This window comes from Tamandua tetradactyla, chromosome 3 (assembly GCF_023851605.1).
Source record: "Tamandua tetradactyla isolate mTamTet1 chromosome 3, mTamTet1.pri, whole genome shotgun sequence".
In the NCBI taxonomy this organism is placed as follows: Eukaryota; Metazoa; Chordata; class Mammalia; order Pilosa; family Myrmecophagidae; genus Tamandua; species Tamandua tetradactyla.
In genome coordinates this window covers 41,879,562-41,895,040 of record NC_135329.1, presented here as the reverse complement: position 1 = coordinate 41,895,040, position 15,479 = coordinate 41,879,562, and the positions used below count along the sequence as shown (strand labels likewise).

Here is a 15,479-nt window from a genome sequence, read left to right as displayed (position 1 = left end):
CAAATGGGTGGAGACATGTCATCACCTAATCCAGCTTAACAACCGCTCCTGATTAAATTATATCTCCAGGGAGATGATCTAATTGCTGTTTCAAACATACAGTACTGAATTGGGATTAGAAGAAATGGCTGCCTTTACGAAATGGGATTTTGGTTAAAACATGGCTTTTCACAGGTACATACATCCTTTCAAACCAGCACAACCCTTATCACTCCCTTTCATTGATCACTAGCATTTCAGTCTACTAAATTTATTTTAACATTTTTTCCCCCTATTATTTATTTATTTTCATCCATATGTTTTATTCATTAAGACTGGAATTTAAGTTTAATAATATTAATTCCCTTTCTTACAACTCCTTCCTACCCATTCCTAACAAGTCTTAGACCTAAAAGAATTCAAAGTCAGTATCTGTTATATTCAGAGAGGCCACTCTGGAGAGATTGCCCAAAGAATGAAACAAAGATAGGACTGATAAAGAGTGAAACAAATGATTGATACTTAGGTTTATTATCTAATTTACTTCAAGTCTGCTCTAATTTCTGCAGGATATTCTTATCTTCATAACACATATCTTCAGGCTCTAGAACAAACTGATACAGTTTATAAATATTGAATTTTGATTTTTTTTACAAGGTGCTAGGCCAGATACCGAGGATAAAGAGATAAAGAACATCGTTTTGGCATTAAAGTCTTACAGGAGTAGGCTTAAATACTAGATTTGCTACCTGCTACTTGGATGCTGTGCTGGTTTGAAAGGAATATGTGCCCTACAAAAGTCATGTCTTTTTTTTTAACATGGGCAGGCACCAGGAATCGAACCCGGGTCCTCCAGCATGGCAGGCAAGCATTCTTGCCTGCTGAGCCACCGTGGCCCATCCCAAAAGTCATGTTTTAATCCTGATCTATCTTGTGGATGCAGCCCTTTTCTTTTAATCCCTATTCGGCACTGTAGGTTGGAAACTTGATTAGATTATCTCCACAGAGATGTGGCATGCCCGATTATGGGCATTAACCTTTGATTAGAGGGAGATGTGACCCTACCAATTCCAGGTGGGTATTGATTAGTTCACTGGAATCCTTTAAAAGAGTAAACATTTCAGAGAAAGCTTCAGAGCTACAAGAACCACCACAGCCCACGCAGCCAGAGACCTTTGGAGATGAAGAAGGGAAACGCCCCTAGGGAGCTTCATGAAACAAGAAGTCTGGAGAGAAAGCTAGCAGGCATTGCCATGTTTGCCGTGTGCCTTTCTAGTTGAGAGAGAAACCCTGAACTTCATTGCCCTTTCTCGAGTGACGGTAACATCTTGTTGTTGCCTTAATTTGGACATTTTTATAGACTTGCTTTCATTTGGACATTTCCACAGCCTTAGAACTGTAAACTTGGAACTTAATAAATTCCCCCTTTAAAAAGCCATTCTGTTTCTGGTATGTTGCATTCCAGCAGCTAGCAAACTGCTAGCCTTTAGGGCAAGTTAATTATTATTCTGAGTCTAGGTTTCTCTATCCATAAGTGGTCTAATATCTATATAGTAGGGCTGTGGGGAGGCTTAAATGAGAATGTATGTAAAGTTGCTAGTACAGTGACGAGCATTCAATGGTAGTAAATGCAGAAATTCAATGAGTCCCTTTTGCCTGTAATTTTCTGGAAGTTACTATTTAATCGATGAATTGGTACTAAGTGTTCAAAGTGAAATTTAACAGCTGGAAGTACTTCCTTGAAAAGTTGTTAACAATTGAACTTTTTCTTATTTTCCAACATTAGCTCTTACTTTTTTTTTTTTTTTTAGCTTAAAACTGTAACTGAAAAGATTTTAAAACTCCCTCTCACTCCTGATTGCTCTTTAAGCCTTGTTCTCATATCTACCCTTTAGAGGCCTTCAAGGTCATGACAGAATTTCTTCCTCACTTCTGAGAGTATGGGAAAGGGAGGGTGCTGATGGTGGGGCCGGGGAGAGAGGTCCCACAGGAATGCAAGAGGTGCTGTAGTACAAGTTTCAACTTGATCTCATAACCATCAAACTGAATGCAATGCTACTCTGGTCCTTTTCTTGATATTCTTTCATTTCAGAGAATAAAACTAGGAAATCTGAGTAAACAATGTATGATTAAAACATTTTTCCCCACGGTTATAATTTCAAATGTTCTTATAATGTCCCCCCATGGGGTTTACATTAAGAAAAAAAAATTTAAATCAAGAGATAGCAATAAAGCAAATCAAACATCTATAAATGAAGTTAGAGGTCTTCAAAATTTAAAGACTACTGGAAAACTATGGACTATAGTTAACAGTAATATTTCAATATTCTTTCATCAACAGTAACAAATGTACCACAATGATACTATGAGTAAATAATGGGGGGGATAAAAAAAGAAAGATGTAGACGATAAAAGCTGAATGTTGATTATAGGATATTATGTGGTTTTAGATTCCTTTTTTTCTTAAACTCACCTATATTTTCTAACTTCCTACCACAAATGTTTAATTTATCTAGTAAAACGTTAAAAAGTAAAAGTTACAAAAGTTATAAAATCATGTCTAAGCATATTTAACCATTTATCTGTGGAAGTAAAATTAAATTATTAAATGTGAAAAATATAGTATGTTAATAACCATTGATATAGTTGTAGGGTATTTTTTAGGATATATACAAAAGTAAAGGATTATTCACCAAAATATAAAAAAATAAAAATTAAAGATATGCACTTCCAAACCTGAATTTTTAAGTTCTAGAAATGTAGGTTAATTTTTTAAGTTAGCATTAACTTATTAAATGAATTAAAAGACTACCTTGAAGGAACCAATTCCATAAAGTAGAAATAAGCTATTTAGTCAATGAATGATGTTGAATGGCACAACAATGGGAAAATAAGATAAAAACTTCAAACTGAATCTTTTGCAGAGAGTTAGAAATAGCTATTAATGCCACAATGTACAAAACACACACACAAATTTTATAACTGGAAATCAGCACATCAGGAGCTGGAATGTAAATGCAAAGTTAGGGCAAAAATATGGAGCGCAAAGTATAAGAAGCCAGAAAAGGATAAAAAATACACAAACCTGAGAGAATTAACCAACAGAGAATGCAGTTGTCCCCTGTTGGTGCAATCTCCAAATTTACTTGTTGGTCCTAAGCCAACTTCCTTATTTTATCTTTTCACTCTCTCTTTTGAGGGAGAGGGATCTGGTCAATTCTTATGCATCCTTGTTTCTATTACCTTTGCCCCTAATTACCTGCCTCTGAAAAAGAGAAGATAGCACCTTTAAGGCTCTCAGAAAATTTACTACTATCACTTACAAGATAACAAAGGAAATAATATGTGAACAGGAAAACTGTACCTATGAAACAAATTTTAAAAATGTAATTTGTGGGAGATGATGTGAGTCAGATGCCCCTAGCAAACAAACTCCCTTCCCTTAGAAACACTGAGGTAGAATCTGCCAGAATCAACTTTCCTAGAATTCTGAAAGAAGATGACTGTGCTGGTTTGAAAGGATTATATACCCTAGGAAAGTCATATTTTAATCCTGATCTAATCTTGTGGGAACAACCTTTTCTCTTCTTTGTCTCTTTTAACTGTTTTATATTTAAATGGGAAGTCTAATTTGTTGGATATTAGTATAGCTACTCCTGCTCTTTTCTGATTGTTATTTGCATGAAGTATCTTTTCCCAACCTTTCACTTTCAACCTATGTTTATCCTTGGGTCTAAGATATATTTCCTGTAGACAGCATATAGATGGGTCCTGTTTTTTAATCCATTCTGCTAGTCTATGTCTTTTGATTGGGAAGTTTAATCCATTGACATTTAGTGTTATTACTGTACGGGTAGTACTTTCTTCTACCATTTTGCCTTTTGGCTTTTATATGTCATATCTAGTTTTTCTTCTTTTTACATTTACTGATAGTCTTTGTTTCTATACTCTTCTCCACACCTCTCTCTCCTGTCTCTTTGTATCTGCCTCTAGTGCTTTCTTTAGTATTTCTTGGAGAGCCAGTCTCTTGGTCACAAATTCTCTGTGATTTTTTGTCTGAAAATGTTTTAATTTCTCCTTCATTTTTGAAGGAAGATTTTGCTGGATATTGAATTCTTGGTTGGCAGTTTTTCTCTTTTAGTAATTTAAATATATCATCCCACTGTCTTCTTGCCTCCATGGTTTCTGCTGAGAAATCTTCGCATAGTTTATTGGGTTTCCCTTGTATGTGATGGATTACTTTTCTCTTGCTGCTTTCAAGATTCTCTCTTTCTCTTTGACATCTGTCATTCTGACATTCTGATTAGTAAGTGTACATCTATCTGGATCTATTCTGTTTGGGGTACGTTGCACTTCTTGGATCTGTAATTTCAAGTCTTTCATAAGAGTTGGGAAATTTTCAGTGATAATTTCCTCCATTAGTTTTTCTCCTCCTTTTCCCTTCTCTTCTCCTTCTGGGACATCCACAACATGTATATTCATGTACTTCATGTTGTCATTCAATTCCCTGAGTCCCTGCTCATATTTTTCTACTTTTTTCCCTATATTTTCTTTTGCTTGTAGGATTTCAGATGCCTCATCCTCCAGTTCATTAATGCTATCTTCTGCTTCTTGAAACCTGACATTGCAGGTTTCCATTGTTTTTTCATCTCCTCTACTGAGCCTTTCATTCCCATAAATTCTGTGATTTGTTATTTTCAGACTTTCAATTTCTTTTTTTTGTTCATTCCTTGCTTTCTTTATATCCTCCCTCACTTCAGTGATTTGATTCTTGATGAGGTTTTCTATGTCTATTTGAATATTCTGAATTAATTGTTTCAACTCCTGTATTCCATTTGAATTATTGGTTTCTTCCTTTGACTGGGTCATATCTTCAATTTTTCTAGTATGATTTGTTATTTTTTTGCTGGGTCTAGGCATTTAATTATCTTACCTTAATTAGTTTATTCTGGTGATTGTTTTCACTTCTTTCCCCTGGGATTTTCTTGCTGGATGACTTTGTTGCCTGTTCTTTGACATTCAGTTCAGCTTATTCTAGACCTCTAGCTTAGGTTTTGTTTAACAGATCAGAATTTTTCAGTTCTTGTTTTCTTGTTTCTTGCCCTGCCTGTATGGTGCATTCCCCCTTCCCCTCCCCCACTCCTTAGGAGGGTCTACTGGCCTCCTGTCAGGAGGAAAGGGTCACCTGCATCAGTTTTCCTTGAGGGTGAGACCCAGCAGATTGAAAGGCTTTCCTATGAAGCCTCTGGACTCTGTGTTTTTCCTGTCCTGCCCAGTATGTGGCACTTTTCTGCCTGTGGGTCCCACCAGCATAAGGTATTGTGGTACCTTTAGCTTCACCAGACTCTGCCTGCACGGTTGAGACAGAGGAAACGTTGTAGGCTGGCTTTAATCGCTTCACTTTTCCAGACCCTGGGGTCTGAATTGCTTGAGGGAGGGGTTCCAACTGAGCTGGCCCCCACCCTTCTCCTGGGGAAGGCACGGTCTCCAGACACTCAAACAAGCTTAATTCTGCCTATGCCTGGGGCAGTTGGAGCCGGAGAAGCCTTGCAGCTGTATCCAAAGAGTAATCAAGCTGTAGAAATACATTCACAAAAGAGAAAAAGAAAAGTCCTTTTCAGAGTATGACCCTCATTCCTCGGGTTTGCCAATCAAGAGCTTAAGTTGGTACGTTGCTTTGTGTATCTTCAGGTCCTATGTGTCCCCTCCTTTCCTTCAGGGCCCAGACTCTTTCAAGTATTATGTGCTGTCTGATCAAAAAAACTTGTTTCTTTTTTATTTTTATTTTTTTACCATCAGCCCTGCCCCCTCTGCACTGGGGCAAAAACCAGCAACCTCCGCTTTGACTCAAGGTTCAGCTGAGCTGGGGGCCTATTTTTAGTAGTCAGAATTTGTTAGTTAATTCCACAGCTGGAGCTTGGTTGGCTCAGCCCCTGCTGCTGGTAAAGTACCTTTCCTTTCCCCTCTGGGAAGCAGCCTGTGGTGGAGAGGCACCAGCCACCATGGTTTGGGGAACTCTCAACTCTGGGTGGGCTCGCAGCTGGTTCAGCTGGTCCAGACTGGGGTAGGCTATGTGTCCAGTCACTGACGTGGCCCCAGCAGGTGTTCTATGCTGGTCCTGGCTATTTATTAGCTGTTCTGGAGGGCAAACTAAATTCCACACCTCCCTAAGCCACCATCTTGGCCCAATCTCCAACCTTTTCTCTTAATCCCTATTCAATAATGCAGGCTGTGGAATCTTCTGATTAGATTATCTCCATGGAGATGTGACATGCCCAATTGTGGATATTAACTTTTTGATTAGATAGAGATGTGACTCCACCCATTCCAGGAGGGTCTTGATTAGTTTACTGGAATCCTTTAAAAGAGGAAACATTTTGGAGAGAGCCAACAGAACCAGAGAGTGACAAGATCCAGCACACACAGCCAGACACCTCTGGAGATGAAAAAGAAAACACCCGTGGGGGACCTTTATGAAACAAAAAGCCTGGAGAGAAAGCTAGCAGACATTGCCATGTTCGCCATGTGCCTTTACAGTTGAGAGAAAAATGATGAACTTCATTGGCCTTTCTTGAGTGAAGGTAAGCTCTTGTTGTTGCCTTAACTTGGACATTTTTATAGACAACTACAGCTAACACAACAACTATCAAAATCCCAGCAAAAATGGAGAAAAGATAATCTTCAGATTCATATGGAATCAAAAGGAACCTGAATAGCTGAATCAATACTGAAAAAGTACCAAGTTGAAAGTCTCACACTTCTTGATCTGAAAACTTACTAAAAAGGTGTAATAATCAAAAAAGTGTGGTTACTATGGTCCACTGATTTTCACAAGGGTACCAAGGGCATTAATTGGGGAAGGAATGATCTCTTTGTCAAATGGCAAAATCAACCAGGCACAAATGACAAATATTGGATGAAATCCTTTATATGAAATACTTAGAATAAGCAAATTCATGGAGACATATGGTAGATTACAGGTTACTAGGGACCAGGTATTGAGGGGAATAGAGAGTTATTGTTTAACATGGGTAGAGATTCTGTTTGAGGTGATTTAAAAGTTTGGATATTGGTATTAAGCAGATAATCAAAAAGTACTGGCAAAGTTCCTTGAGAGATAGGAGAAAAAATATGGAATTATGAAACTTTACCACAGGGGAAACCCCTGATATTGTGTCAAACATTAGGGACACCCAAATCAATAGGCCAAGCCCTTGATATTGAGGCTTATTCTTGTGAAGCTCATATATGTAGTGGAAAAGCTTAGCCTACCTATAGGTGTGCCTAAGAGTCACCTCTGGAGGACCTCTTTTGTTGCTCAGATGTAGCCTCACTCTCTCTAAGCCCAACTCTGTAAGTGAAGTCTTTGCTCTCCATCCTACAGGGGACATGACATCCAGGGGTCAAAGTCTATCTGGTGGTGTGGGAGATGATTCCCAGGGATGAGTCTGGCCCTGGCACTGTGGGATCAACAATGCCATCCTGACCAAAACAGGGAAAAGAAGTATAAGGAATAAGGTATCAGTGGCTGAGAGTCCAAATAGAGTCGAGAGGCTACTGTGGAGGTCACTCTTACGCAAACTACAGTTAGACATTACTACCTATTATAACTTGCCAAACCCCAATGAAACCATTCCAGCCAACTGTAAAGAACACCTAGGGCAATATATAAGATTCTACAAAGGTTCCATGTACTAGGGTAACTTTCTGGAAACCAACAACCTCTAGATGGGTCCCTGGACCAGTTAAGTCCTGAAACCTAGAGGGGCCAGCCTCTCCAGAACATCAGCTACTTCTATCTCCCTACCCCTTACTACTGACAGCCCTTCCAACATAAAAAAGAGAATGGGCATAGCCCAAAAACCCCTAAAGAGTGGAAGAAAGATCAAAGGTGATGGTAGAGTTATACAGAGAAGGTAGGGTTTAACAAATGAACATGATTGCTGAATCATTAAATGGGTATTTCTTTTAGTCTCCAGTATCTTAGAGCAGCCAGAAGTAAAACCTAAAATTGTGGAATTGTAACCCATACCAAACTCTGAAATCTGTTCTACAACTCATTATTGTGCTGTGCATTGACATTTATTGCTTTTTAATATGTATGTTATTTTTCACAAAAAGAGAAAAACAAGTGATGATAAAAATATATATTCCTTCAGCCTCTAATGTTCTGGAGCAGCTAGAAGGAAAAATCTGAGAAGACGGTATGGAAGCCCATGACAAACTCTGGGATCTGTCCTATAAATACATATTAAACAATGCTTTGAAAACTATTGCTTTTTTCTTTCTCTGCTTTGTATATATGTTATATTATACAATAAAAAAAGTTTTTTTAAGAAAAGTTTGGATATTGGATGTTGGTGATAGCAGCACAGTATTGGCAATGTAATCAGTACCATTGAATTGTACACCTGAAAGTGGTCAAAATGGGCAATTTTGAGCTGTATATATGTTCCTACGATAAAATGTTTAAAGAAAAATGTAACTTGGAATAAAAGTTATCAAACTTACAATAAAAGTTACTCCAGTAAGGTTATCATTAATTTAAATAGAGAGCATCTTAATCTTATTCAATTTCCCTTTTCTTTTATGAAGGAGTCTTTGCAGGTTTATGTTGTTTGTTTTTACAGAAATGAGGCTTCGCTCTAACCAATATAAAATTGGTAGAGCAGTGGCTGGTGTCATATTGCATCTAGCCCCCTCCTACCCTTCCTTAGCCTAGGAAAAAGGAAACAGGAGAAGAGAGGCAGGTGTTCAGGTACACATAATCCTTAAGAAAGACCTGCTTGCAAGAGAATTATTTGTTTATTTAGTATAAATACCTTTCTACTTCATGTTTTGACATTGCTCTAGCTTAATCCCTGACAGAACCAGTTTGGGAAACAGCATTTTAATTTTCAAAGTAAAAGTTTAATGTACAATATCAGTACTTCCACACTTAACTGTATATTTATTATGGTCATATTAACCATATATTTATTACAGTTATACTATTTTCTCTCCTCTGATGACTATTTTCCTTCATTCATAAAATATTTGGCAATAAAAGAAAACATAATTAATAAAATTTTCCCCCCAAAACGGATGTAGAATAAGATGGTCTCATGATTACAAAATTGACATACATTGTGAGAAAACTTGAAAATTTTGGAAAATTGGGGGAGGGGGGAAGCTCTACTAAAGATAAGTGCTATCAACATTTTGATTTTATTCCAGACTTTTAATGCATTAAGAAACGAGGTTATAGTCATATTCCAACCTCATACTGGCCCCAATCTAAGTGTTTTTTCCCCTTTAATACAAATTTTTTATAATCACTTTTATGATATAAATAGAAGTACATTGTATGGTTACAGAATGAAATGCTTACCCATACACTTCAAATTATAAATTTAGACAAAGTTAATTTACACTACCGAAAGATTGGAAAACAATGCTTTATCTGTAAAGATACTAATTTTTCCTTCCCACCCTCAAAGGGTCTACTTTTTACCTTCTGCGTCATCACTGCTGGAGGACTTCTCAGATTTTGTGCAACTGTTCAACTCTGACAAACATGGGCTGTATCCCTCAGGAGGCAGACTCACTGTGTACAGCCGCCTTTCAGGCTGGATCTCAATGCCACCACCTGAAACGAAGGAGAAAAATAAAAAGAAGGAGAAAATAACACGACTTATAAATATTACATGATGTAACCAGACATTTATTTACCCTGACATCCTTTCCCCAACTAAATTCATTGAATACATGAAATAAAATAGCACAGTAAAACCAAATCACTATTATAAATACCGATTTTAATAAGCCAAGTCTTTTGCCAGAAGAGCAAGTCAGCTATATATCTAGGCAGGAAAAATGGAATGAGCTGTAATTTTAAAAATTCACATAAGTTAGTTATTTATGTAAACTTCTGGGTTTTTATGACATGATATAAAAATATAACTAATTCATGAATATGAAACAGAAAATTAAAATACCCACATAACATACTCATTATCACAACATGAATCTTTTAACATCTTGGTTCAGTCTTTGTGGAATTTTTTTTCTCCATATGTTAACAAAGTGCACACATGGCATACACACACACACACACAAACACAAACACACACACACAAATACAGATGGTAAAGGGATCATACTATATATTTTATCATTAAACATTTGTGCATATCATTTAAAAGTGAATATATATGATAAATATATTAAAGTATTTTATATCTGCATATTATTTTTTTACATATTATTTTAATAATTGTATAATATCTCAGGTTATGGGCAAATTACAATTTAATCACCCTCTGGAGGCTCATTCTAAATTTTCATTACTATAAAAAGTTACTATGGCCATAACTGCTGCACATAACTTTGTACACTTGTTCATTTAGTTCTCTAGAATGAATTCTTGGAAATGGAATTTTTGGCTTTTAAAGTATGTATCTTTTACAGGATTTTGATATATACTCTCTAAAAAAATAACTCTTTTCTCCATATTCTTTTCAATATTGGGTAACATCTTCTTAACCTTTGTATTTTCTCTTAAAATATAGCAGTGCTTCTCTTGTATTTAGCATACATAATTGGTCTTTACATAATAAATGATTATTTGATTTTAAAAACAACAATGAACAAAAACTAAACAAAATCACTAATACACAACAGAATGTATGGTTTTAAGATATTTAAATACAAAAACCTTGAAACATTTTCAAATTTCTCTGCCATCAACATATCTCACTTTCTTTAAGGTAAGATGCAAGAATTCTAATTCTTAAGTTAATGTGTTTCACCACAGTTGATTAATTACTTTGTCATTCCTTGCTAGTACCAAGGGCAGAATGGAGACATTCTTCTAAGTATACTATCCTCTATTGGATAGCATCAACGTTTGATCATTTTTCACAGGATATTTTTGGAAGCTTTTAATCAGCTAAATTTTTCTTAATAAGAAAGCTAAATAGAACTTAGAAATGTCATTGTTCATTTAATTATTAGGATGAATATAGGACATATCATAGACGTGAAACATAAGATGACTCATACAATGAAAAATAATGACATGTTTAAGAAAAAGAATTAAAAATTTAATATGCTGGGCAAATAATACTTGGATGCTAAGAATTCACATATTGACTTTTAAGGCTGGGCTTTTAAACCATAAGTGACAATATTATTTTAATGAATGATGTCAAGTAAAGGTATTAGAATATAGTCTTGGGTCTCAGTTTGTTCATCTGTAAATTAAAGTGACCAGATAATCTATAATAGCTTCCATTTCTAATTCTATACTATTTTTCTGGGTAAAATATGGCTCATTGTTTTGACATTTACACTTTTTATGAGTAAGACATTATATTCATTGCTCAGGTGGTAAACAAGTAAAAAATCAATTATACTTTATTGAACAGCCAGTAGCCATATGATACTCCACATGATTTCTTCTCCACTTGTCACATACGGAGCACTGGATTTACTGGTCTCAGCAGTTAAATTGGAGCAGAGTTCCTTTGGGATCTAATCTTCCAGTGTAGCAGTTAGAGATATAGAGATGGCACATCAGAATTCCACCTTCTTTGCTAATGAAAGTCATAAGCACTGAAATTCCCAGAAAAATACAGAGGAAAGTCATTGAGGTTTGAAATCCCTAAGTATAATAGAAGAAAACAATTTAATTAGCTCTAGTTGGTTGACTGGTTCTGAATTTTCACTGCATTTCTGGTACCGGCATTTGTTTTGTAGGAGAATGTCATTTAAGCTTGATTTAATTCTTCAACCTCATTAGGAACTACAATCCATTGATTCGACTACCTTTACACTGACATGTCCCTGATAACCTGTGTTCCCAGCGTAAATTTTAGAATTCTTCAATTATAAATAAGTACTCTTTTGCATATGTCCATAGTTTCCTTGCCTCTTTCTCCTCCTGTTATATGATAGCCAGGCAATATTCCAAAGGCAGTTATTTCAAACTCTCGATCTAGTCTGTGTTGCTTCTGGGCAGTTACGTGGTTATGGAAAAACACACTGCCATGCTGACTGTTCTCACTTCAAATGCAGGAACGCTCATCTCAAATGAGTTCTTGGTGCTGCTTGAAAATCATGTTCCTCTCTCTCTTTCTCCTAGCGTCTATTTTATACTTCTTACTCTCTCAGTGACTGTTGCTTCCTACTTTACTAGGAAAGTAAATCAGAACACAGTTGTTCAGGCTCCTACAACCACATCCCCTGAAACCAGAGTAATCATCAGACACGGCCTTTTTAGTCTACACACTGGCCAAGGCCAAGCCCAAGCCCTTCATTTATGCACTAGATTTCATGGCCAACCCCAACCCCTTCTGCACCAAGTCAAAGAAAATGCGCTAGCAATTCTTTCCTCTCTTTCATTATCAATTTTTCTTCTCTACTCCATCTCAGTATTCAGTAGTATGCTGTCATTTCTTCAATCTTAAAAAAACACATTTTGTTCCCACTTTCTCCCATCTATCACCTACTCAATATGCTCCTTTGTGAAAGCAAAACTACCTATACTTACTACCTCTAACTCTTCTACTCCCATTCTCTTCTCAACCACTCCAATCAGCCTCTCCTGTTGAAGTCTAAATGGTGCTCAAGTTTTGATATAAAAATTATTACTTCTTTAGGAGTCAGTAGATATTTACACTACCAAGATCTTTATAAATTTCTGTGCTCACTGCTATTTCCAATATCCCATGCTTCCCCTTCTAGAGTCACTTCTGTTTTTGCTAAAATATATTCATTACTGTTCTTTCAGTGAGGGCCTGAGAGTGGTGAAATCTCTTATGCTTTGGCAGGTATGAAAGTATGTTTGGCCTCTTTTTAAAGATTACATTTATTTACTTACTTACTAGATACTAAAATTACATACCTCAAGTGATACAGAGAGTATATGTGGTTAAAAATCTCCCTCCTACTGCCTCTGTTCCCCAGCCACTTAGTTTCTCCCCCAGGAAGCAATCAATGTTATCATTTTCTTGTGTTCTCTTCCAAGGCTATTTGTGTACATACAAACATACATATATTATTCTTTTTCTTTCTTTTTTCTTTTTAAAAAAAATAAATCCAGTAGGAAACTCTATTCACTGCCTCTTGCTTTTTTCACTTAATGACATATCTCAGGGAGCTAACTCTGGTCATACAAAAAGACTACTGTTCCTATTTTTGATGGGTATATAGAATTCCATTGTACAAATGTACCATAATTTAGCTAACCAATCTCTTACTAATGAAAAGTTAAGACTCTTCAAATCTTTTTATTCTGAGCAATGCTATAATGAATAACCTTGAACGTGTCATTTCCCACACATTTAAGTTAATCTATGGCAAGAACTGCTAGAGGTATAATTGCTGGGTCCAAGGTACACAAAAAAATTGTAATTTTGGCAGATATTGTCAGACTGCCCTTCATGAAGACTGTACAATGTGTATTTCTAATAGCCATGCAGGAGTGCCTGTTCCCTTCTCCTCACACTGTGTTGACAAATATTTTAAAGTATGACCATTTGACTCATGAAAATAGTATCTCAATATACTTTCAATTTGTATCTCTCTTGATATCAATGACTGTTCTTCATGTTGAAAGAGCACCTATATACTGTTTCTGTGAATTGCCTCAACTTTCCTTTGCCCATTTATCTCTTGAGCTATTTCATCATTTTCTTATTAATACAGGAGCTCTTTATATATTAAGGAAATGAATCTTTATCAGTGCTAGGAGTTGCAATATTTTTTCACTTCATTATTAGCCTTTGGACTTTGCTAAAGGTTATTCATTTTCCGTCATGCAAAAATTTCAGCTTTATAAATGTATTTATTGGGACTCTGGATTGTGCATGAAATTCTACACAGGAAGATTTCTTACATAAGTTCTTCTAAAACCTTTGCGGTTTCCATTTTTTAGATTTAGATCCCAGGTCCTTTTGGAATTTGGCCAAAGGAACTTGAGTGTGGCCCCACATAATTTACTTTTTCCCAGGTAGCTAGGCAGTTGTCTGCAATATATTTATTAAATAAATCGCAACTTACTGATCTTTGCCTCCTGCTCTTATTTACTGGCTTTTCCCCCACTATTCCTGTAATCAGCTTGACTGTTTATTAAATTCTAGATTAGGGTAGTCCAATAGGACTTGCTGTTATGATAGAAATATTCTATATCTGTATGTCCAATACACTCACTAGCCATTAATCTCACGTGGCAATTGAGCACCTGAAATATGGCTGGTGTGATTGGAGAACCGAACTTAAATTTTTAAATTAATTAATATTTAATTTATATAGCCATATGTGGATGTACCTTATTGGACAGTGTTCTAGAGCAACAGTTAATTTTCCTTAGTATTTTGGAAGATATTATTCCATATTCTCTGTACTCTACAGTTATCTAGGACAAGTCTAGTTAGTCTAAGAAGGTCTCTTTCTTTTGGAAAATTCTCAATACAACTATCTCCTCTGTCTCAAATGTCAAATGCTGTTTAATTCTCTATACACATAACAACTCTTTGTATTTCTGTGCTGATTCTGACTGAGCAGTCTTCAGTACTACCTTCAATTCACAAACTTTCTACAGCCTACAGTTGCTCATTGTTTATTTCAATATTTATTTTTTATTTCCGAGACCTAGATGTTCCTTTTCCACTCTATCTGCTCATTATTTCATTTTTGCTTCAAAATTCTTTATAATAGAAATTATGCCATTACTGATCTCCTAGACAACTTTCAGCGTATTTAAAATGGGCCTTTTCTTAGAAAATAGAAAGAGCTCTACTCAGCTGCTCGACCGAGAAATCAGGAAGTCATCCAAGACTTATCTTTCTATTTTACCTGCAATTCAGCAGAAAGTAATGTTAATGCCAATTTTAATTCCTAAATACATCTTAGAGAACTTAATGCCATCTCTGCTGTCACTAATCTAATCTGTTCCACACTTCATCCCTGGACTTCCGCCAGATCTTCCTAACAGATCACCCTACTTTGTTTCCCTCCCTGCCCATCCATTCTTACAGCAGCCAAACTCTTTTTAAAACAAATGGCATCGTATCACTTTCATACTTAAAAAATCCCCTAATGCCTTCTGAAAGCACTTAGAGTAAGATCCTTGTCTTGGCACACCACGGTCTGCCTTCTGCTCAATCCTCACTCACCTACACTCTCTCTAACCTAAAGGTGTGTACACAGGTTATTCGTTCTATCTAGAAAGCCCTCTTCGCCAGGCTCCTTCGATCCTTAAGGTTCCAACTTCTGAGACTTCTCAGTGATTTATTACAAGGCCTTTGTGACACCTGCCACACCTCCATTAGTCCATGTCGCACTATTTCCGTCTTAACAGACACTCAAAAAATATCTGCTCCCCTCCCATGTGCTGGGCACAGTTTTATTTTTTCGCATTTTGCAGTTATTTATTTATTCACATATTTTATTGTGTCCCCAACCAAAATGTGAAGTTGACAGTGGTAGGAAGTTTCTGTTTTGCTATTCCATAATGA

At 36.2% G+C, this 15,479-nt stretch overlaps 1 protein-coding gene across 3 annotated transcripts in view; it reads right to left on the bottom strand.

Annotated features, from left to right (window-relative positions):
* ERICH1 (glutamate rich 1) overlaps positions 1-15,479 on the bottom strand; it is a 140,568-nt gene that overhangs the window by 65,474 nt on the left and 59,615 nt on the right. For all 3 annotated transcript variants that reach the window (XM_077153015.1, XM_077153016.1, XM_077153017.1), the window contains one exon: positions 9,473-9,607. In XM_077153015.1, the coding sequence (XP_077009130.1) occupies positions 9,473-9,607 (135 nt within the window). The remainder of the gene's footprint in view (positions 1-9,472; positions 9,608-15,479) is intronic.